The 23,997-nt window shown below is 48.4% G+C and overlaps 2 protein-coding genes across 3 annotated transcripts in view; both read right to left on the reverse strand.

Moving 5' to 3' along the window:
* Positions 1–16,383, reverse strand: part of LOC147104604 (ras-related protein Rab-35) — a 54,102-nt gene extending 37,719 nt beyond the window's left edge. The window contains exon 1 of the mRNA XM_085961997.1: positions 16,165–16,383. Within this exon, the coding sequence (XP_085818123.1) occupies positions 16,165–16,216 (52 nt within the window). The 5' untranslated portion in view covers positions 16,217–16,383. The remainder of the gene's footprint in view (positions 1–16,164) is intronic.
* A 2,221-nt stretch (positions 16,384–18,604) lies between these two features.
* gcn1 (GCN1 activator of EIF2AK4) overlaps positions 18,605–23,997 on the reverse strand; it is a 114,767-nt gene continuing 109,374 nt past the window's right edge. For both annotated transcript variants that reach the window (XM_085961998.1, XM_085961999.1), the window contains 3 exons: positions 22,270–22,377; positions 21,160–21,378; positions 18,605–19,037 (listed from right to left, as the gene is read on the reverse strand). In XM_085961998.1, the coding sequence (XP_085818124.1) occupies positions 18,912–19,037; positions 21,160–21,378; positions 22,270–22,377 (453 nt within the window). In that variant the 3' untranslated portion in view covers positions 18,605–18,911. The remainder of the gene's footprint in view (positions 19,038–21,159; positions 21,379–22,269; positions 22,378–23,997) is intronic.

Here is a 23,997-nt window from a genome sequence, read left to right on the forward strand (position 1 = left end):
AGAGACATGAGAAAGACAGGTATAATCCCAAGGTACGTTTGCCTACGCAGCAATAATGACTGCACGTCAAAGTAATTCACTGTATGTGAAGTGCTTTGGGAGGAGAGGTCCTGACCAGGTGGATAAGGTGCTATAAATGCAAATTCTCAAACAAACAAGCCAGACAGTCACCTTGATGACAGTGTAACAGGAAAAGTGCTCTGCATGCCAAAGGCAGGTTACAGTAGAAATGGTTTATTACTCACTTACGATGCGAACCTGTTATAGCAAAGTCATTCCAATACATACACTTTCTTCCCCTGTTGTTTACCATCAGGATCTCTCTTACAGCAAAACAATCCGGGACCAATGGGACTGCGTCTCCCCAGGGAATGCCCGATGCTGCGGCTTCTTGGAACCCACCCAAACACTTCACAAACAATGAAACACTTCGAAGTGCAGTCACTGTAGGCTGCTGCCTCTCGTCGTTCGTGCTCTGGAGAATGTTATCAGCCGACGTACATGATACAGGCGGGCTGCTCAACATTTAGCACATTTAAAGTGGCGCTGCGCACACTCGCTGTTTAATGTACACCAGCTGGTTACTGCACAAGCTGGTAACTTCAAGATTGTTGGGACAATAGGCAGCATCAGATTAGGTGTGGTAGCGGAGAATTTAAATAACAAAACCTGAAATGATGGAAGCCATTCAGAATAACTTCAGTTCCAGCAACACTTTTACAAGAAATTTATTAAACGCCAGTTTATAGCTACAGAATCTTAAATTACAATTGTTCCTCTTAGTCCCCTCTGATTCTCATTGCTCCAGTTAACCATCAGGTTAAAAGTTGCCTATTACAAGCCACAAGAAAATCCTCTCCAGTCACAATGTACATGTGTTATCTTAGGCTGCTAGTGGCAAAGTACTGTGCTCTCCATTCGTTAATTGTTCAACCTCCAAAAACAGAGAAATTACCATCATCCTACTCAGGGGGGGGGGGGGGGGTGGAGGAGGAAAGAGGACGAGGGGAAAATTACCCAGGAGCACTGTCCCTGAGCTGCCAAGTAAATCGAGCGATGCTCTTTCTCCTAATTCCATGAACGGTCTTATTCAAAATACAGCCACGACTGATGCACCATTTTGCCGTCCAGTCACATGCTCATTATTTATTCCCCTTCACTCTCTCACTGATCAGCATTGGAAAGGACTTAATCATTTCCTGACATCGGGAGGTACCTACATAGAGTTTACAGCAGTGTTATAGCCAGGGGTAAGATAAAGAGACAGTATCCCAGGGCAAGGGCTCCTGAAACAAGGAGGTATTCAGCTACAAACGCAGTTCCACATGAAGATTTTGGGTAACATTTCTCGATTGGATACAGCCCCTCACCGTTGTCTCTACTCTTCCGGCAAGAGGCTCAACCTGCAAACATGGACAGGCCGATTTCTCGCTGGCGGTGGGTGCAGCAGTGTTCAGAAGGCTGAGGGGTGACCTAATAGAGGTCGGAGGACTTTAATATTATGAAAGGGTTCGATAGGGTAGACGTAGAGAAGATGTTTCCACTTGTGGGGAGGCCAGAACTAGGGGTCATAAGCAATGCTCCCTGTAATTTCTTTTGGCACCGCACGGCCCCTTTAAGGGGCTGTCAGGCCATTCAAAATACTGTGCATGCGCGGTTTTGAAAAGCCGGCTGCGCGGATCCCTGGACTGCTGCTTGGCTGCGCAGCTTAAAGGGAACATTGGTCATAAATATAAGATAGTCACTAATAAATCCAATAAGCAATTCAGGAGAAACTTCTTTACCCAGTGGTTAGAACTTGCATTCACAAGGAGTAGTTGAGGCGAATAGCAGATGCATTTAAGGGGAAGCTAGATAAACACACGAGGGAGAAATGAATAGAAGGATACGCTGATAGGGTGAGATGAAGTAGGGCGGGAGGAGGCTCGTGTGGAGCATTAACACTGGCACAGACCAGTTGGGCCGAATGGCCTGTTGTGTGCTGTATGTTCTATGTAAATAAGGTTGGTGAGCTGCAGGCGCAAATAGCCACATGGGAATATGATGCCGTGGCGATAACAGAGACCTGGCTCAAAAAAGGGCAGGATTGGGTACTAAATATTCTTGGATATCAGGTGTTCAGAAAAAATAGGGAAGGAAAGAAGGGAGGTGGGGTGGCAGTATTGATTCAGAATATTACAGTGCTGGAGAGAGGATGTCCTGGAGGGGTCAAGGACAGAATCGAGTTGGTTAGAGTTAAGAAACAATAGGGGTGCCAGTACACCTCTATAGGCTACCAATTAGTGGGAAGGATATACAGGAAACTTTAGATTTACCGGCACCTAAATAACCGGAAATCTCGGTTAACCGGCAAAATTCAGGAGTAGGTTTTACTTCATATTGACTTGCGTTCCTCCATCTTTTGCTGTGCAAGGGTGTGGCTACAGCTGTTGCTAAGCTACAGAGACGCTTGCAACTTGTGGCCATTGTTCGGAACTTGTTGCTAAGCAACAGGGTTTGTTGCTTTATACGGAGCGGTCAGCTCTCCGTATCTTTTACTATAGCGTTCGGTTATCCGGAATTTTTGATGAACCGGCACCACGTCGGTCCCGTCCGTGCCAGATAAAAAAAGGTTTCCTGTAGAGGAGCAAATTTGCAGGGAAATTAAAGAGAGGTGCAAGAACTATAGAGTAGTGATAATGGGGGACTTCAACTATCCTAATATAGACTGGGATAGTAATAGTGTAAAGGGCAGAGAGGAGAAAGAATTTCTGAAGTGTGCTCAGGAGAACTTTCTTGATCAGTACGCTTCCGGCCCAACAAGGAAGGAGGCATTGTTGGATCTGGTTCTGGGGAATGAGGTGGGTCAACTGTCAGTAGGGGAACATTTAGGGAAGAGTGATCATAGTATCACAAGGTTTAGATTAGCTATGGAAAAGGACAAGGAGCAATCTAGAGCAAAAATGTTTAATTGGAGGAAGGCCAATTTCAATAGGTTGAGAATGATTCCAATTTACCCGGGCCAGATCCAAAGATCGGCAGGCAAAACTGTAATCCAACAATGCGTTGCCTTCAAAGAGGAGATGGTTTGGGTACAATCCAGGTACATTCCCATGAGGGGGGGGAAAAGGTAGGGCAACCAAAGCCAGAGCTCCCTGGATGATGAAAGAGATAGAGAGTAAGATGAAGCAGAAAATGAGCACATATGACAGATGTCAGATTGAGAATACAAGTGAAAACCAGACTGAATATAGAAAGTTCAGAGGGGAAATGAAAAAGGAAATAAGAGGGGCAAAGAGAGGGTGTGAGAAGAGATTGGCAGCTAACATAAAAGGGAATCCAAAAGTCTTCTATAGGCATATAAATAGTAAACTGGTGGGGTCGATTGGGGACCTAAGCTTGGAGGCAGAGGGCATGGCTGAGGTACTAAATGAGTACATTGCATCAGTCTTTACCAAGGAAGATGCTGCCACAGTCATAGTGAAAGAGGAGGTAGCTGAGATACTGGATGGGCTAAAAATTGATAAAGAGTTACTAATAAGGCTGGCTGTACTTAAAAGTAGATAAGTCACCAGGACCGGATGGGATGCATCCTACGATGCTGAGGGAAGTAAAAGTGTAAATAGCAGAGGTACTGGCCATAATCTTCCAATCCTCCTTAGATACAGGGGTGGTGCCAGAGGACTGGAGAATTGTAAATGTTACACCCTTGATCAAAAAAGGGTGTAAGGATAAACCCAGAAACTACAGGTCAGTCAGTTTAACCTCGATACTTGGGGAAACGTTTAGTAACAGTAATCAGGGACAAGTGTGGATTAATTAAGGAAAGCCAGCACAGATTTGTTAACGGCAAATCGCGTTTAACTAACTTGATTGAGTTTTTTTGATGAGGTAACAGAGAGGGTTGATGAGGGCAATGCGGTTGATGTGGTGTACATGGACTTCCAAAAGGTGTTTGATAAAGTGCCACATACTGTAATAGGCTTGCCAGCAAAGTTGAAGCCCATGGAATAAAAGGGACAATGGCAGCATAGATACGAAATTGGCTAAGTGACAGGAAACAGAGTTGTAGTGAACGGTTGTTTATTGGACTGGAGGAAGGTACACAGTGGTGCTCCCTAGGGGTCAGTACTAGGACCACCGCTTTTCTTGATATATATTAATGACTTGGACTTGGGTGTACAGGGCACAAATTCAAAATCTGCAGATGACACAAAACTTGGAAGTATAGTGAACAGTGAGGAGGATAGCGATTGACTTCGAAAGGACACAGACAGGCTGGTGGAATGGGCGGACACATGGCAGATGAAATTTAACACAGAAAAGTGTGAAGTGATACATTTTGGTAGGAAGAACGAGGAGAGACAATATAAACTAAAGGGTACAATCCTAAAGTGGGTGCATGAACAGGGAGACCTGGGGGTATGTGTGCACAAATCATTGAAGGTGGCAGGGCAGGTTGAACACTGGTTCGGCCTCAACTGGAGTATTATGTCTAATTCTGGTGACCGCACTTAGGAAAAAAGACTTACATTTATATAGCGCCTTTCACGACCGCCGAATGTCTCAAAGCACTTTACAGCCAACGAAGTACTTTTTTGGATTGAAGTAGGAAATGCGACAGCCAATTAGCACACAGCAAGCTCCCACAAACAGCAATGTGATAATGACCAGATAATCTGTTTTTGTTATCTTGATTGAGGGATAAATATTGGCCAGGACACCGGGGATATGAAGGCCTTAGAGAGGGTGCAGAAAAGATTTACGAGAATGGTTCCAGAGATGAGAGACTCCAGTTCCGTGGATAGACTGAAGAAGCTGGAATTGTTCTCCTTGGAGCAGAGAAGGTTGAGAGGAGATTTGATAGAGGTGTTCAAAATCATGAGGGGTCTAGACAAGAGTACAGGAAACTTTGGTTTATCCGGAGGTTATATGTCCGGAATACTCGATCTAACGGCAAAAATCAGGAGCCGTTTTCTATAAGTTTTTTTAGTTCTCGTTGCTTTTTTCCCCCCCCCCAGTCAGGCACTGCAAGGTCTGTAGCTATAGCAACAGCTTCAGCTAGAGACGCTTGCAGCTGCAGCCAACTGTTTTGAAGCTGTTGCTAAGCAACAGGGTTTGTTGATTCATACGGAGCTTTTCAGTTCCGTATGTTTCAACATTATGCTGGTATGTCCGGCACTTTTGATGGTACGGCACCAGCTCGGTCCCGTCAGTGCCGGATATCAGAAAGTTTCCTGTAGATAGAGAGAAACTGTTCCCATTGGCAGAAGGGTCGAGAACCAGAGGACACAGATTTAAGCTGATTAGCAAAAGAACCAAAGGCGACTTGAGGAAAAACATTTTTTATGCAGTGAATGGTTAGGATCTGGAATGCACTGCCCGAGAGGGTGGTGGAGGCAGATTCAATCGCGGCTTTCAAAAGCAAACTGGATAAGTACCTGAAGGGAAAAAATTTGCAGGGCTACGGGGAAAGGACAGGGGGGTGGGACTAGCTGAAGTGCTCTTGGAGAGAGCCGGGATGGGCCCAACAGGCCAAATGGCCTCCTTCTGTGCTGTAACCATTCTATGATTCTATTCTAGATCACACTTGTGCTGGACTGCACCTCACAAAAGGAGCTAATGCAAACACTTGGAGCACTTAAAATTCCTATCTGGATAGTCAAGGTATTCCAGAGGAACAGCTTGTGAAACTCATCTTAACACTCCAAGCTTCTCGTTTGCTGTGTGGTACACATTCAACACTGAATGATTCGTGTATTCAGATACTTCATGAGCGAGTCTGAAGAGCGAGTGTCAGCGAGCTATTCAACCATGGACTGTGCTCATAGCCTGATGACTGCACGTAGCATGGGTGGAAAGGTCTGGACTGATAGTATACAAAAGTTTAAATCCCCACAATCACAACTATTAAAACTCTCACGTACGTAATATTGCTGTGAACCTCTAAAGTTGCTGCTTGGTCCATGCCAACCATGTGATACTAGAGACCAGATCACAAGCGAACAAAATTCAACTGGTTTTCAGCTGGCAGGATAGTTATTTGTTCCTTTGTCTGCTCACTAATTTAAGTTCTGCTCTCTCCAATGGAGACCTTCTCAATCGCTCCAGCTCAATCTTTCCTACCCTACCAGACCCACCAAGAGTGTTCCAGCTTAGCTCCTTCAGTCGTGCTCCAAATGCTCCAACCCTCCGTTCTTGGCTCCCACACTCTGCTCCCCAATACTGCTGCCGACAAACCCCAGCCTGAAAACTCGTGCTCCCGCTCACCAACACTACACTGGACAGCCTTTGTAACAGAAACAACCACTCCTTAATTCCACATCTCGCTGCCTCCCAGGGAAAACTCCTCGTCCTGCACCCTGGGACAGAAAGCCATACGGTTAGCGAGCAGATAGTTGGTAGCACTCTCGCTTCCGAGTCAGAAGGTTGTGGCTTCAAGTCCCACGCCAGAGACTTGAGCACAAAAATCTAGACTGACCCTCCAGTGCAGTACCGAGGGAGTGCTGCACTGTTGGAGGTGCCGTCTTTCGAATGAAACATTAAACCAAGGGCCCGTCTGCTCTCTCAGGTGGAAGTAAAAGAACCCATGGCGTCCACAGTGGGGTGAAAAGAACTCACCAAAGCGCGAGCACGTGCTCAGAGTTGACCGTATTGCTGGTTTGCTTTGCCAAAAAACAACTCAAATTAAAACTAGCAGAGTTCACAGCAACTCTTAACTGGGTTAAGACCGAGCCCTCTGCTTTCAATTCGTGCTTCTCAAGTTTTCTCCAACCCACCTCCCTGCTCTGCCCTTGTCCCCTGTCCCACACATTCACATGCAGTCCGCTGGTCAGTCTTCCTTATATCTCTCCTGGTCATTTTGTCGCATTCAATCCTGCCCGTGCTGCAGATTTGAATCGAACGTCAGGATTGCCGTTTTTCCCCTTCCCCCATCACTGCCAACCACTCTCTGCCCTGCTCACTCCAGTTAAAATAACTAAGTAACCTTATCGCCATTAACCTTTGCATTGCACCTCATCACAAACTGAAGCTGTGACTGATGTATTCCAAACATTTTCTTTCTCCTCCTCCCACACTTCACCCCACTGTGGACTGGCAGGTGACCGGCAAGCAGGCCACTGGAAGGGGGCATGACCGCTTCCCAACAGGTCCCCGAGCTGGTGGCTCTCCCCTCGGATGACCAGCTCATCAGGAACTTGCCTCGTGCGGAAAACAGGGCTGTGACCCCGGCTCCAACAGTCTGTGAAAAGACATGCTGGGTTTCTGCTTAAAGTTTTTAGATTCTTTTTGCAAAGGAATTCATTTAGTGAGTAAGTAAAGTTCACGAGGGGGCAATCGCATGCTCCCAAGCTCCACGTTTTTCACCATCTCAGTCTTGCCTCTAAACAAGCATGGCCTCTTCCTTAAGTCCATTTTAACATGGAAGCAATGAGCTGAATTTACCTCCTTTGGATGGTCCCCATCCTTCTCAATTTCTGAGTAATTAGAACCATAGGAATATAGAGTAAGTCAGCCAGCAGTAAATAGCAACAAGCTGTCCTTACTTGGTTAGATAATTCCAGGTTACTCTCTTGGTTTTGCCTTGGTGGCCCTAATTATTGACTCGGTTTCCACCCTGACTGGAGTCAAATCTCACTATCGCCTCCTACGCTGACTCTTTCCTTCCCAGAACCCCCTTCTTAGTAACAAACTTCAGCTTTTAAACCCAAAGCTTCCCGTCACCTAATCATTTCTTCACGATTATTCTCTTCTACTGTGTTCAGCCTAGCTGTTCTGCACTAAGACACGCCCTCCTCATCTAACATTAAGTCAGTCATTTGACTATGGTCAACTCTTTATAACTGGCAACACTACCCCACCCACTCCTATCCACACTCTATTTCTCCTATCCCTTCTTACACATTTTAATTGCCAATCTACAAAATAGCCCTGTTCCAGCTTTAACCATGGACACAGCCAAGATTTAACCCGATCAGATCTATCACCCTTTAAACACTTTTGAAACGCCAGTATGTGTTAGGGTTAAAGCAATATTTTAAAGCCCTTTCTAATTGGGTCCTCCTCAGCATATTTGCTGCAACAGACAGATGTGATTCAGGATGGGGAACTTCGTACTGATTCATAATCTGATACTAGACCTAGTGGCACCGAAATAATGCAGAAAAAATAAATCACAGTAAAGGTATATTAGCTTGTCTGTGACACTCGTAACTCATTTCAAACTGCTCCCACCATTAGTGACAGTCAGTAACCACCAGTAACTTGTCCTGTTATACAGCTCAAAATACCCCTGGAGTAGTGTGCGCAGTTTTGGTCTCCTTACCTAAGAAAGGATATACTTGCCATAGAGGGAGTGCAGCGAAGGTTCACCAGACTGATTCCTGGGATGGCAGGACTGTCGTATGAGGAGAGATTGGGTCAACTAGGTCTGTATTCACTAGAGTTTAGAAGAATGAGAGGGGATCTCATTGAAAAGTATAAAATTCTGATAGGGCTAGACAGGCTGGATACAGGGAGGATGTTTCCCCTGGCTGGGAGGTCTAGAATGAGGGGTCACAGTCTCAGGATACGGGGTAGGACATTTAAGACTGAGATGAGGAGAAATTCCTTCACTCGGAGGGTGGTGAACCTGTGGAATTCTCTACCACAGAAGGCTGTGGAGGCCAAGTCACTGAATATATTCAAGAAAGAGATAGATAGATTTCTAGACACAAAAGGCATCAAGGGGTATGGGGAGAGAGCGGGAATATGGTACTGAGATAGAGGATCAGCCATGATCATATTGAATGGCGGAGCAGGCTCGAAGGGCCGAATGGCCGACTCCGGCTCCTATTTCTCTATGTTTCTTTTTTCTAAAATGCTCTCACCAGAGACCACTTACATTTGGAAAGACAATCATCTATCTGGGTGGTTCCCCCCACCCCCGAAGTTTAAATGGACATAGCAAGAAGATTTCACGCCCCCCATCACACTTCACTGAAATTCTGGTGATAACTCTGTACAACCTGCCGAACATGCGCGGAGAGATTTTTAAAAATTCATTCTCGGAATGCGGGTGTCGCTGGGAAGGATGGCATTTATTGCCCATCCCTAGTTGCCCTGAGGTGGTGGTGGTGGGCCTTTTGCTGTAGTGGTTTGATAACTGCCCTCTGCAAGTCACTCAGTGTAAGAGTCAAACACATTGGTGTGGGGCTGGAGTCACGCAGAGCCAGACTGGGTAAGGACGGCGGGGTTCCTTCCCTAAAGGACATTAGCGAACCAGTTGGGTTTTTAACAACATAATGATACCAGCTTTTTATTTACAGATTTATTCTTTTTAAACTGAACTCAAATTCTCAAACGGCCACGGGGGATTTGAACTCACGATCTCGGCATTATTAGTTCAGTAACAGAACCACTACACTGCCGGACCAGCACTGAGCGGATACAGTTAGTGGTAGGATAAAGCAGCCAGTATTTTCAATAAAATGAATCTGGGCCACAGAAAGCTGGAAAAACAAGTGTTCAGTATGCTTTACACAGCCACGGGTTCCACAGATCTTACAGTTTTACCTAATTCAGAGCAAGCTGCTCATCAGCAACAGGATTTCCTGCACGGTTCCATGTTATTGGGGCAACAAAGGTCTGTCTCTGACCCCAATGGACTGAGAGCAAACACGTGTCCGGCACTGTAGTGATCTGATATAGTCTGTGGCTGTCTGTTACACTGCCACAGCACTGAAACGGCCCAAATCAAAGTCACAAATGACATCCTCATGTGACTGTGGTGCACTATCCCTCCTCATCCTTCTCGACCTGTCTGCAGCCTTTGACACGGTTGACCACACCATCCTCCCACAACCCCTCTCCTCCATTGGCCAACTGAGTGGAATTGCCCTTGTTTAGTTCCACGCTTACCTATCCAGTCATAACCAGAGAATCTCCTGCAATGGCCTCTCTGCCCGCACCGTTAACTCTGGAGACCCCCGCAAGGATCTATCCCTGGCCCCCTTCCTTTTTCCCCCCCCAATCTACATGCTTCCCCTTGGCGACCACCATCTGAAAACATGTCAGGTTCCACGTGTACACGGATGACACCCAGCTCTACCTCAGCACCATCTCCTCTCTCGACCTCTCTACTACCTGTGTTGGCAGACTGCTTGTCTGACATCCAGTCCTGGACGAGCTGAAATTTCCTCCAATTAAACATTGGGGAGGCCGAAGCCATTGTCTTCGGACCCCACCACACGCTCCATTCCCTAGCAGTCAACGCCATCCCTCTCCCTGGCCGCTGAACCAGGCTGTAAGCTGCGCCTTCAACCATCTCGGCCCTAAACTCTGGAATTCCCTCCCTGCACCTCTCTGACCCTCCTTACACCCTACCTCCTTCTTTGGCTCAGTGTCAATTTTTGGCTGATAACGCTCCTGTGAGGTGCCTTGGGATGTTTTACTACGTTAAAGGTGCTGTATAAATACAAGTTGTTAGGTATTATTCCTCTGAGCAGCACTATACAAAAATCAAATCTTAATACTTAGTGCGATACCGTGCACTGAAATATACACCCCCTCCAAAAACACAACACCCTCCCCCCCAACTGGTGCACACATTCATAAACTACCCTCAAATCAACCTCATGACAAACCCAAACCGGCAAAGTCTCCACCTACAACGCAATTCAATGCCAGGTTATGAATCAGTACGAAGTTCTCCATCCTGGACCACATCTGAGTGACGCTTATGCACCTTTCACCTCCGATGTCACTGCGATCCCTCTCTCTGCACAGTCTGCACAACAAGTACAAAACGTACAACTTAAAAAAAACTGTATACACAGGGCCAATGTGTGCAGGTAGGTGTCCCCGGGCGCGCTCACTCACTAACACAACCATCCTGGCCCTCACTCACACACGCTGACCCCTTCCATGGGCACTGCCTCTCACACTCACTGACACACTGGACCTATCCATAGGTGCGCTCATTCATTAACATACTGGCCCAATCCCTGGGCTCTCTCACTCACTCACTGGCCCAATCCCTGGGCTCTCTCACTCACTCACTGGCCCTGTCCTCTCACTCACTCACTGGCCCTATCCCTGGGCTCACTCACTGGCCCAATCCCTGGGCTCTCTCACTCACTCACTGGCCCTGGGCTCTCACTCACTCACTGGCCCAATCCCTGGGCTCTCACTCACTCACTGGCCCAATCCCTGGGCTCTCACTCACTCACTGGCCCAATCCCTGGGCTCTCACTCACTCACTGGCCCTATCCCTGGGCGCTCTCACTCACTCACTGGCCCAATCCCTGGGCTCGCTCTCTCACTCACTGGCCCTATCCCTGGGCTCTCTCACTCACTCACTGGCCCTATCCCTGGGCGCTCTCACTCACTCACTGGCCCAATCCCTGGGCTCGCTCTCTCACTCACTGGCCCTATCCCTGGGCTCTCTCACTCACTCACTGGCCCTGTCCCTGGGCTCTCACTCACTCACTGGCCCTATCCCTGGGCTCTCTCACTGGCCCAATCCCTGGGCTCACTCACTGGCCCTGGGCTCTCACACTCACTCACTGGCCCTGGGCTCTCACTCACTCGCTGGCCCAATCCCTGGGCTCTCACTCACTCACTGGCCCAATCCCTGGGCTCTCACTCACTCACTGGCCCAATCCCTGGGCTCTCACTCACTCACTGGCCCTATCCCTGGGCGCTCTCACTCACTCACTGGCCCAATCCCTGGGCTCGCTCTCTCACTCACTGGCCCTATCCCTGGGCTCTCTCACTCACTCACTGGCCCTATCCCTGGGCGCTCTCACTCACTCACTGGCCCAATCCCTGGGCTCTCTCTCACTCACTCACTGGCCCTAGCCCTGGGCGCTCTCACACTCACTGGCCCTATCCCTGGGCTCTCTCACACACTGGCCAATCCCTGTGCTCTCTCTCACTCACTGGCCCTATCCCTGGGCTCTCTCACTCACTCACTGGCCCAATCCCTGGGCTCTCTCACTCACTCACTGGCCCTATCCCTGGGCTCTCTCACTCACTGGCCCTATCCCTGGGCTCTCTCACTCACTCACTGGCCCTATCCCTGGGCTCTCTCACTCACTCACTGGCCCAATCCCTGGGCTCTCTCACTCACTCACTGGCCCTATCCCTGGGCTCTCTCACACACTGGCCAATCCCTGGGCTCTCTCTCACTCACTGGCCCTATCCCTGGCTCTGTCACTCACTCACTGGCCCTATCCCTGGGCGCTCTCACTCACTCACTGGCCCTATCCCTGGGCTCTCTCACTCACTCACTGGCCCTATCCCTGGGCTCTCTCTCACTCACTGGCCCTATCCCTGGGCTCTCTCTCACTCACTCACTGGCCCAATCCCTGGGCTCTCTCACTCACTCACTGGCCCTATCCCTGGGCTCTCTCACACACTGGCCAATCCCTGGGCTCTCTCACTCACTCACTGGCCCTATCCCTGGCTCTCTCACTCACTCACTGGCCCTATCCCTGGGCTCTCTCTCACTCACTCACTGGCCCTAGCCCTGGGCGCTCTCACACTCACTGGCCCTATCCCTGGGCGCTCTCACTCACTCACTGGCCCTATCCCTGGGCTCTCTCACTCACTCACTGGCCCTATCCCTGGGCTCTCTCTCACTCACTGGCCCTATCCCTGGGCTCTCTCTCACTCACTCACTGGCCCAATCCCTGGGCTCTCTCACTCACTCACTGGCCCTATCCCTGGGCTCTCTCACACACTGGCCAATCCCTGGGCTCTCTCACTCACTCACTGGCCCTATCCCTGGCTCTCTCACTCACTCACTGGCCCTATCCCTGGGCTCTCTCTCACTCACTCACTGGCCCTAGCCCTGGGCGCTCTCACACTCACTGGCCCTATCCCTGGGCTCTCTCACACACTGGCCAATCCCTGTGCTCTCTCTCACTCACTGGCCCTATCCCTGGGCTCTCTCACTCACTCACTGGCCCAATCCCTGGGCTCTCTCACTCACTCACTGGCCCTATCCCTGGGCTCTCTCACTCACTGGCCCTATCCCTGGGCTCACTCACTCACTCACTGGCCCTATCCCTGGGCTCTCTCACTCACTCACTGGCCCTATCCCTGGGCTCTCTCACTCACTCACTGGCCCAATCCCTGGGCTCTCTCACTCACTCACTGGCCCTATCCCTGGGCTCTTTCACACACTGGCCAATCCCTGGGCTCTCTCTCACTCACTGGCCCTATCCCTGGCTCTGTCACTCACTCACTGGCCCTATCCCTGGGCTCTGTCACTCACTCACTGGCCCTATCCCTGGGCTCTCTCACACACTCACTGGCCCTATCCCTGGGCTCTCTCACTCACTCACTGGCCCAATCCCTGGACTCTCTCTCACTCACTGGCCCTATCCCTGGGCTCTCTCACACACTGGCCAATCCCTTGGCTCTCTCACTCACTCACTGGCCCAATCCCTGGGCTCTCTCACTCACTGGCCCTATCCCTGGGCTCTCTCACACTCACTGGCCCTAGCCCTGGGCGCTCTCACACTCACTGGCCCTAGGCTCTCACACACTCACTGGCCCTATCCCTGGGCTCTCTCACACAGTGGGCCTACCCCTGGGTGCTCACACCCACCCTACCCCTGGGTGCTCACACCCACCCTACCCCTGGGTGTTCACACCCACCCTACCCCTGGGTGCTCACACCCACCCTACCCCTGGGTGCTCACACCCACCCTACCCCTGGGTGCTCACACCCACCCTACCCCTGGGTGCTCACACCCACCCTACCCCTGGGTGCTCACACCCACCCTACCCCTGGGTGTTCACACCCACCCTACCCCTGGGTGCTCACACCCACCCTACCCCTGGGTGCTCACACCCACCCTACCCCTGGGTGCTCACACCCACCCTACCCCTGGGTGTTCACACCCACCCTACCCCTGGGTGCTCACACTCACCCTACCCCTGGGTGCTCACACTCACCAACACACCGGCCCTATTGCCAGGTTCCAACACTCATTGACTGCCACACTTATCCCATCTCCAGGCTGCTTTACATTCAATGCCGTACACACCCCATCCCTGAACTTTGTTACACTCAACGATAGTCATCTCATCTCCAGGCATTCACAGTCCCTCCCAAAGATCTCTTTCATTGACACACTGGTTTTATTCCCAGATGTGCATTCTCTCACTGACATGTTTGCTTTATCCCCAGACTCTCTCAATGACACACTAGCTTGTTCACACTCACTGTCATACTAATTCTGTCCACAGGTTATCACACCCTCGCTGACACAACCATCTTGTCCCCAGGCACACTCATACTCACTGACACACTCCACTGTTCCCACTCTCTCTCACTGACACACTTCCCGTTCCCACTCTCACTGACACACTCCACTCTTCCCAGACTATCACTGACACTCCTGTTCCCAGACACACTCCCCAGTTCCCACTCTCTCAACATACTCCTGTTCCCACTCACTAACACACTGCCCTGTTTCCACTCACACCCTCCCGTTCCCAGACTGACACACTCCCCTGTTCCCACTCTCTCGTTCCCAGACACACTCCCGTGTTCCCAGACACACTCCCGTGTTCCCACTCAGTCTTGTGTGCAGTTTTGGTCGCCTTATCTGAGGAAGGATGTTCTTGCCATGGAGGGAGTGCAGCGAAGATTCACCAGACTGGTACCTGGGATGGCAGGAATGACGTATGAGGAGAGATTGGGTCGATTGGGCTTGTACTCGCTGGAGTTTAGAAGAATGAGAGGGGATCTCATTGAAACTTATAAAATTCTGACAGGACTGGACAAACTTGATGCAGGAAGGATGTTCCCGATGGTCGGGGAGTCCAGAACCAGGGGTCACAGTCTAAGGATAAGGGGTAAGCCATTTAGGACTGAGATGAGGAGGAAATTCTTCACCCAGAGAGTGGTGAACCTGTGGAATTCTCTACCACAGAAGACAGTGGAGGCCAATTAATTAAATATATTCAAGAAGGAGTTAGATATATTTCTTAAGGCTAAAGGGATCAAGGGATATGGTGAGAAAACAGGGACAGGGTACTGAATTTGGATGATCAGCCATGATCTCATTGAATGGCGGAGCAGGCTCGAAGGGCCGAATGGCCTACTCCTGCTCCGATCTTCTATGTTACACACTGACACACTCCCCTGTTCCCACTCTCTCTCACTGACACACTCCCCTGTTCCCACACTCTCTCACTGACACACTCCCCTGTTCCCACTCACCCTCACTCACTGACACACTCCCCTGTTCCCACTCACTGACACACTCCCCTGTTCCCACTCTCTCACTGACACACTCCCCTGTTCTCCCACTCTCACTGACACACTCCCCTGTTCCCACTCTCTCTCTCTGACACACTCCTGTTCCCACTCTCTCTCTCTCACTGACACACTCCCCTGTTCCCACTCTCTCTCTCTCACTGACACACACCCCTGTTCCCACTCTCTCTCTCTCACTGACACACTCCCCTGTTCCCACTCTCTCTCACTGACACACTCCCCTGTTCCCACTCTCTCTCTCTCTCTCACTGACACACTCCCCTGTTCCCACTCTCTCTCTCACTGACACACTCCCCTGTTCCCACTCTCTCTCACTGACACACTCCCCTGTTCCCACTCTCTCTCTCTCTGACACACTCCCCTGTTCCCACTCTCTCTCTCTCACTGACACACTCCCCTGTTCCCACTCTCTCTCTCACTGACACACTCCCCTGTTCCCACTTTCTCTCTCACTGACACACTCCCCTGTTCCCACTCTCTCTCACTGACACACTCCCCTGTTCCCACTCTCTCTCTCTCTCTCTCACTGACACACTCCCCTGTTCCCACTCTCTCTCTCTCACTGACACACTCCCCTGTTCCCACTCTCTCTCTCTCTCTCTCTCACTGACACACTCCCCTGTTCCCACTTTCACATTCACTCCGTGTCAGGAGCGCGCTAATGGCCAGTCCCTCCGCCCCGGGTATTTACACTTCAATCCCAACTCCGGCTCCCGCAAGCCGACTTCTGACAGGAAGGAGCGGGCGGGGGAGCCCGGGCGGCTGCGGCCTGCCCTCCCTTACTCCGTCGACCTGCCTGCGGCTCCCATGAGCCGGCCTGTCCCGGCGCGAGTATCGGGGCTTTGGATTCGGCCTGCTTCCTGCCGCCGCCCCGGTTCCGGCACTCGGTCTCCCCAGTTGCTTCTTACCGCTGTCCCCGATGATGAGCAGTTTGAAGAGATGATCATAATCCCTGGCCATGGCGGCGGCGCTGAGCGGGCAGCTCGGCTCAGTCTCTCGGTGGCGGCGCCGCTTCCTTCGAGTGTTTATGCAGGGCAGCTGCGACTCTCCGGCTCCCGCTCCGCTCGGATCAGATCGGTTCTTTCCGGAAATGCTCGGCTCCCCGGCCGGGTCCTTTGGCTACTTCCGGAAATGGCTCGGGCTGTGGCTCCCTGGCCCGTCAGTTCGGCTACTTCCGGAAACGTTCGGCTCCGTCAGTTCGGCTACTTCCGGAAACGCTCGGCTCCCCGGCTCCGTCAGTTCGGCTACTTCCGGAAGCGCTCGGCTCCCCGGCTCCGTCAGTTCGGCTACTTCCGGAAACGTTCGGCTCCCCGGCTCCGTCAGTTCGGCTACTTCCGGAAACGTTCGGCTCCCCAGCTCCGTCAGTTCGGCTATTTCCGGACACGCTCGGCTCCCTGGGCTTGGCTATTTCCGGAAACGCTCGGCTTTTTTCCTGTCGGAGCTCGGGCCAGCGCCAGCTGCTGGGGATAATAAAATGCCTTGTGGGACATGATGGTTCCTGAGACCATACAAGTGTCATGCCCAGGCAAACTGCTGTTGAAGGATAGATGTAGGGTGTCAAGTTAGGCTGGTATTTTGGGTCATTTATATTTTGAGAGGTAGGGATAAACTTGGCAAAATCCTTCCAGGTTGACAGATGGAGTAGACAAGACTTGATGGATCAAATGTTTCTTTAAATGAGTAAAATTCATAAACTACAAGAAAAACAGCAAACAGTGATCCTAAAAGCATCTGGTGACAAGATCAAAAATGTTTTCAACTTGCAAAACACAAGTCCTGCCACATCTCTGGCTAGCTTCATGTTGCTCTGAAGAGAAATCCTAGCCTTCCCAATGCTAATCAAGACATGGGTTTATAGGTGATCTCGGAGGAACTAGCCTCGTTATACATGGGCAGTGTGTGAAGGCACCGCAGTCAAAAAAAGGCTGGCACTACTGATGAGCACTTAAATACTTTAATAACTTAAAGGTGAAGTGCTGCAGCTTACTCATTCAAAGCTCAACTACCTTCTAGAGTTCTCCTGGTGTCTAATAATTATGCCTCAACCAATACCGCTACAGTTCAATTGGTGATTTATCTCATTTTTGTCTGTGGGACCTTGCTGTGTGTAAATAAGCTGCCACGTTTCCCTACAACGACTGCACTTCAAAAGTACTTAATTGGCTGTGAAATACTTTGGGATGTCCAGAGGTTGCGAAAGGCATTTTATAAATGCAATTCATTCTTTTGCTTACTATACATTTTATCTGATTCTCCCCCCGCCCCCCCCATGTCAGTTAGCGACTAATTAACGAAGACTATTGGAAGGAGGAGGCCCATGTCTCTCAGATTTGTTGCTGTATCATAAAGTCTTTTTGTGAAAGCCAGCAATGAAATGTGTTTCTTAATCTACCACTCCAAATTGGTTGAACATGGAACTGAGATTTGACTGGACAGATTTCAACAGCACTTCTGCCATTTTGAGACAGTCACAGGAAGGAAATACAACGGTTACAAGCTATTATTCTGTTGTTTACTGAAGAAAATGTACTAATTTTCTTTACTTGACTCCTTAAAGAAACAACTTGGTTTGCATCAATGAGGATCAGATGGATGAATGGGGTGGCTGCTATTTTTTAAAGATCTGTTCATTGTCCACTACACAGGTCAGGGGGGCAGTGGAATTCAGTGAGCATCACTTAAGTAGTTATCACTGGAAATTGTAGGCAGATTTCTGTTCCTGTGCTATGGCTAATGGATCACCTGGGTAACAGGGAATACAGGAAAATTGGGAGGAGAGCAGCGCACAGCCTCAAGGCAGTCCACCCAATTTGCAGCGAGGAGCTGGACGAACAATGGACTCAAAACAGTCACAGTTGCTTGCGCATTGTCAGTAGTTTAGCTTGTACAAAGTGGTCTAGCACGGACTATTTATGACTTCAGGATTGGGAGAATACATAGTGGACATCCTAAGTGCCCTCCATCAAGCAATGTACAGTTATTGGGAGGAGGGGGGTAGTTGTTAGAGATGGGCTATGCAAACTGAGGCTTCAAATTTGCAAGAGTCATGGTCTGCTTACTGGACTGCGGTCAAGCTCTTTACAAGAGGAAAAAGCCTGACCCAAACCGCTGGCTACAACTGATCATGTCACCCATGTTCATCTCCACATTGGTTGACCACAAAGCTGCAACTGGGAAATATCCCATGGATTCTTCTCCCCTTGCTGACTGAAGACTGATGCTTGTGTGTGTGTGTGTGTGTGTGTGTGTGTGTGTGTGTGTGTGTGTGTATGCGTGCAAGAATAAGCTGAAGTGATCCCAGAACACAGATCATTCACAAACCACAAAGGAAGTTTAGTACACAAGATGTCACTAGAGTCAAAGTTTTTATTGAATGATTACTTTTTTGAAAGCCTGTGAACGTTGTCACTCTCGAGGTCTTTATATCCAGGTCCCTCGCACTACTGTTAATGTTTGTTACTGGCAACCCTCGTCATGACATCACAAACACCTCTATTCACTTTTCACACAAACCAAGTGCAGCAATACTGAAACACATTCTCATGTCCAATTCCAACAGCCTGCCATAATGGTGACTGCACTTTGAAACAAAATTAAAATTAAAACTTTTCACGTAAAGGTGATGCAGCAAAAAGATCATTTCAATTCTTCAACGTCATGTCAGAATGGTGTCATCGACCTGTTCTGTCGAGTCCGCCTGGCTGGCAAGTTTCTTCAAAGATCGTCGATAACTTTCGGCCAATAGGTCCAGGCTAGCAGTATCAAGAATTTTAGAAACATTCTGGTGTGAAAGAAAAAGTTAGGTTTTTTTTCTATTTTAAGCACACGAATTCATGAAGGTCTACCATCTCGTAGAAGCATTTCAGACGTTGATCAATAATTCATTTCTAAACCAAAGTGACGTTAAAACTATAAAGGGATAGGCAGGAATTACACCCATCTCATCAAAAGATGGCCGATCTTTCCGTGGTTTCCTCATTCTTTGAATGTAGCTTTTATTTATTGAATCCACATTTCCATACTGGTCGTGTAGCCACACGCCTCCCTATTCCTGCTGTATTTACTCACCTCCAAACGGCTCTTTTGAAATGAAGCAGCTGTGACTGAAGGAGAGATTGAAGAACTTAAACACATAAAAATAGGAAGCTTCAAGCTGTGCCGCCAGGTAGGAAGAGAGCTTTTCTTTCCATATGTGAAGGCTAAATTACATCTCGAAAAAACCATACTGATTGAGGGGGAATGTTAATTACCCACTTTCAATAAACCTCCGTATACAAGTGAACTTAGGAAAAGTCATGCAGAAAATAAATACAGGGCCCTGGGAATTAATGCGGAGGCCAGCTTGGAGCACAGCAGCATCGAAGTGCTCGCAGATCGAGAGTGAGACTCTATAGGAGAACTCGCTACTTCATGCTGCCACCTTGCAGATATGGAGAGAAATCATAACATGGGCGTAGGATAAACAGAACGACTTTTGATTTGCCCTGGCAATTCTTGAACGAATGCAACTAAATACACTGATTAAGCAACCCACCGAGCCAGATTCTGCTTAGCAACAGGCTTGCCTAAACTTCCGATGCCAAATGAAGCCAATGTCCTTGGCTCTATCTGCGTCGAATGTTAAAATTTGGTGAAAATCTACAAAAGGAAGATGTGTGGGGACGGCTAAAATTTCAGCACCATGTTCCATGAAAGCCCTTATGTTTGTCCAAAATAAAATTCAAATTCCAGTCAGGAACAGTACAGTACAGAAATGGTTTCATTTTTCAGATGCCCACCATGAACCTGGATACCACTGCGTGCTCACCAACTAAATTAACTACTCATGGAGTGAGCTGGGTTGCAGTAACTTCCACCTGTACCCTGAAAGAACTGGGTGGTAGATCTTGATCCAGTAAATACCATAGATAACCCCCAAGGGGCTGTACTCATTACCATGGAACAAATCATTTCCACTTAGTGTTGTAAGATTTGAATGCGGAAGCTTTCCTTAAGTATTCAGGACGTTTGTTAGTCTGGCCCTGTCGAGTGACTCCCTCCAATACAGGCTCTGGTGCACACTCTAGCATATTTAGCCCTTCATCTCAGAAAATAGGTCCCATCTGCACAGTATCTAAATGGATGATTAATACTGAAATCCATTAATTCAGACAATCAGACAGTCTCCAGCTCATATAGAGTTACCAGAATTGGTATTGTTATGGCCTTAATCCAGGTCTGTGAATGGTCCCGAGTATGAGAGGAAGTAATGAAATCTGTGAAGAAATGTTCCTACTCGGCATATTGAGGGATTGTTCAATGCCACAGGTCAATAATTTGACCCTTGCAACAAGTATTGCCAGTATTTTTTTGTTGCAGCTTTGCCACAAGATCCATGTCTTGGTAACCTCAGTTGTATTTCTGCCTGCTTTTTAGAGCTACAATGTCCGGAAGCAGCTTGGGTTTTTGGTTTAAGTTGGAGAGCAATAGGGTCAAGGCATTGATGCCTTTTTTTCCTGGCCTCTAGAGTCATACAGAATATGATTCGACCAGAGCTGCTGTTTGGACAAGCCCCAAGGAAGGTCCTGATCTGGTACTAAAGCTCTGCTTCTTTGAGGCCAATGTCTTTCTGTCTGGAATGTTGGTCACTGGAAAGGACCTGGAACAAGGCTGCAAATCTGGAACCTGGTCATCACAGTTGGTCAAAGTCAAAGACCAGTCAATCTGACTAAAAGGAGGCAAGCCTCAACTGACCAACTTTTAACAGGAATTCAGACACTTGACCCAGCAACAATGAGTCACCGTTAAAAAGCATCTCAAAGAACAAGTTACATTCATTTGTATATGGGAGGTCAAATAAGCTGTGACCCCATCGAATATATTCTTTACGTCAGGGGTAAAATCATTTGGCACATTCTGCATACCTGATACAACTCTTCTCCTTCCCTTAACCTGAGCAGGCTGACGATGGCCTGCTCGCTGTACGCTCGCACACTGGTGTTTTTGTCTTTTGTATTGTCGAGCAAGGCTTTCAGAATAGGTTTGATTGTCTGGGGGTCAAGTGGATTCGAAGTGTCTTTATTCACCAACCAGATCATTTTCTCAGCCACCAGCTTCACATCACTCGACGAATTCTGCAAATTCTGTATGGAGAGAGTTGGAAAGTTAAGTAGTCCATCAACACACCAAAAACTACACGCGAGACCATTTCAAACTAAAATATTTAATACTAGTCAGTCGAAAAGACAGTCGCAAGTACGACGTGAGCCTGAATAGATTTGTTTCTCAGCTGTCTGCCCCATTCCTCACCCATTGAAACCTGACACCCAAGCACCATCCACTGCCACCAGTCACTCTGGTCTCACTTACCACTCATTAAGTCTCCTGTGCTTCTTTTCACAGGCAGTGGAACCCATTATCTGGTCCCAGATCTCCCCCCCCGGAATGTACATTCCCCTCCTCTCCCCTCCTAGTTCATTCCTCTCTACCGGCACTTGGCCCGTTCCTCAACATCAGCAGCCCCGTAAAAATATTTCAATACATTTTTCTTTTAGATTCTGTGTTTCAGATTTATTAAAGTGGGATCTGTTAAGTCACAAGATCAGAAGATGTGACGTATGGTTATTGCTGAGGCATTAAGAACCTCTATAGCCTACACATGATATATGCTACAACAGTTCTTTACACATCAACATGTTTAAAGTCAGAAACGTCTATTAAAATCTGGTTCTGATTCGTTATTAATCTGTTGGGAGTCGCTGCTCGTCAAATCATTTAGTTAAATACATAAAAAGATCGGGGGGGTGGGCGTGCAGGGGCGAGATGCAAGTTCTTCTCAAGTGGAAATTTGAAGCACGTCAACACACGTAGGTTTCATCTTCCGGTTCGACATGTCAATGTCAAGTTGTATTTGAATACTTTGTTATCTTGCACCTGCTCACTCCAGTTCTTGTGAAGTTGCTCCTGCTCAGTCTAATCATCAACAGCAACCCGGCTGAGGAATATTCTTTCTGACTGGGTTTGTTAGGTCTTACCTTCACCAGCAGCGTGATAAGTTTTGGAGACACTGTCCCGCCCTCGCCCTGCATTTGGTGTTTCATCAGGAAACCCATTGCTCGGATTCCACTTGTAGCGATGGGAATCTACAATATAAAATGAGATGACGTTTCATTTGTGAGTCGGTGCAGTAAGTGGATGAATATTCAATCTCTCAAATCAAAGATCCTGTCGAAACCAGACCGGTAACTTCTCCCAGGATTATCACTGCCTGCTCAGCAGCAGTGCTTTATACCTGGGCGCTTACCGCCGTGAACTGCAATGTTCAAACAAAAGATATGCATTTATATAGTTCATCACATTCCTCCCCCGAGCTCCACTCAATTAATTACATAGAAACATAGAAGATAGGAGCAGGAGTAGGCCATTCGGCCCCTCGAGCCTGCTCCGCCATTCAATGAGATCATGGCTGATCATCCAAACTCAGTACCCTGTCCCTGCTTTCTCCCCATATCCCTTTAGCCTTAAGAAATATATCTAACTCCTTCTTGAATATATTTAATGAATTGGCCTCAACTGCCTTCTGTGGTAGAGAATTCCACAGGTTCACCACTCTCTGGGTGAAGAAATTCCTCATCTCAGTCCTGAATGGCCTACCCCTTATCCTTAGACTGTGACCCCTGGTTCTGGACTCCCCCGCCATCGGAAACATCCTTCCTGCATCTAGTCCTGTTAGAATTTTATAAGTTTCAATGAGATCCTCTCTCATCCTTCTAAACTCCAGCGAGTATAAGCCCAATCAACCCAATCTCTCCTCATACGTCATTCCTGCCATCCCAGGTATCAGTCTGGTGAATCTTCGCTGCACTCCCTCCATGGCAAGAACATCCTTCCTCAGATAAGGCGACCAAAACTGCACACAATACTCAAGATGTGGTCTCACCAAGGCCCTGTACAACTGTAGCAAGACATCCTTGTTCCTGTACTCGAACCCTCTCGCTATGAAGGCCAACATACCATTTGCCTTCTTAACCGCCTGCTGCACCTGCATGCTTACCTTCAGCAACTGGTGCACAAGGACACCCAGGTCTCATTGCACTTCCTCTTTACTTTAAATAAGCAATTCATTAACCTGTCTTGGAAATTAAGAAACACCTCACACCCATTGTACTGGAAGTCATTGATCCAGTTTTCTGGCTGTGAACAAGAAGAAAAAACAAACAGACACAGGCAGGGAGGTTTTTTGGAACAGGAAGGCTGCAGACTTAGAGAGAAAGCTGTGAAGAGCAGTTGATCCATTGAGCATTCCCTTCCACCATCTAACCCTTCCCTCCCCACCCACCTGCTGCAACTGTGAAGGCTTTTATTGAGACAAGAGGTAAGAAATGCTAAAGGATAGTTAGAAGCTATCTTAAGTCCAGAAAGACATTCCACTGATGTGGGGTAATGATGCATGCTCTTTATTTTGTATTATTGAATTACATGAGTATCATACCAGCTGTTTGGTTATTCACCTTACTGTGAAATAAAGCCATTTAACAATTCATATCTAGCCTTGTCTCACCAAGTGTTTGCTTGGTCCACCCGTGAGAAAAACCACAAGTATCCAGCCTAGATCACAACAAGAAGCTGTCGTTCAACTATATATAAGCCAGTGTGCATCAACTCCCACAAAAGTAAGATACTCAGGCAGCATCCATGATCGACTGACGCCACTGAATCCAAGTAGCAATGGCAGACCCGGATTTATAACAGATTTATAACAC

This window comes from Somniosus microcephalus, chromosome 19 (genome assembly GCF_052327205.1).
Source record: "Somniosus microcephalus isolate GS21.2 chromosome 19, FLI_Smic_1.0, whole genome shotgun sequence".
In the NCBI taxonomy this organism is placed as follows: domain Eukaryota; kingdom Metazoa; phylum Chordata; class Chondrichthyes; order Squaliformes; family Somniosidae; genus Somniosus; species Somniosus microcephalus.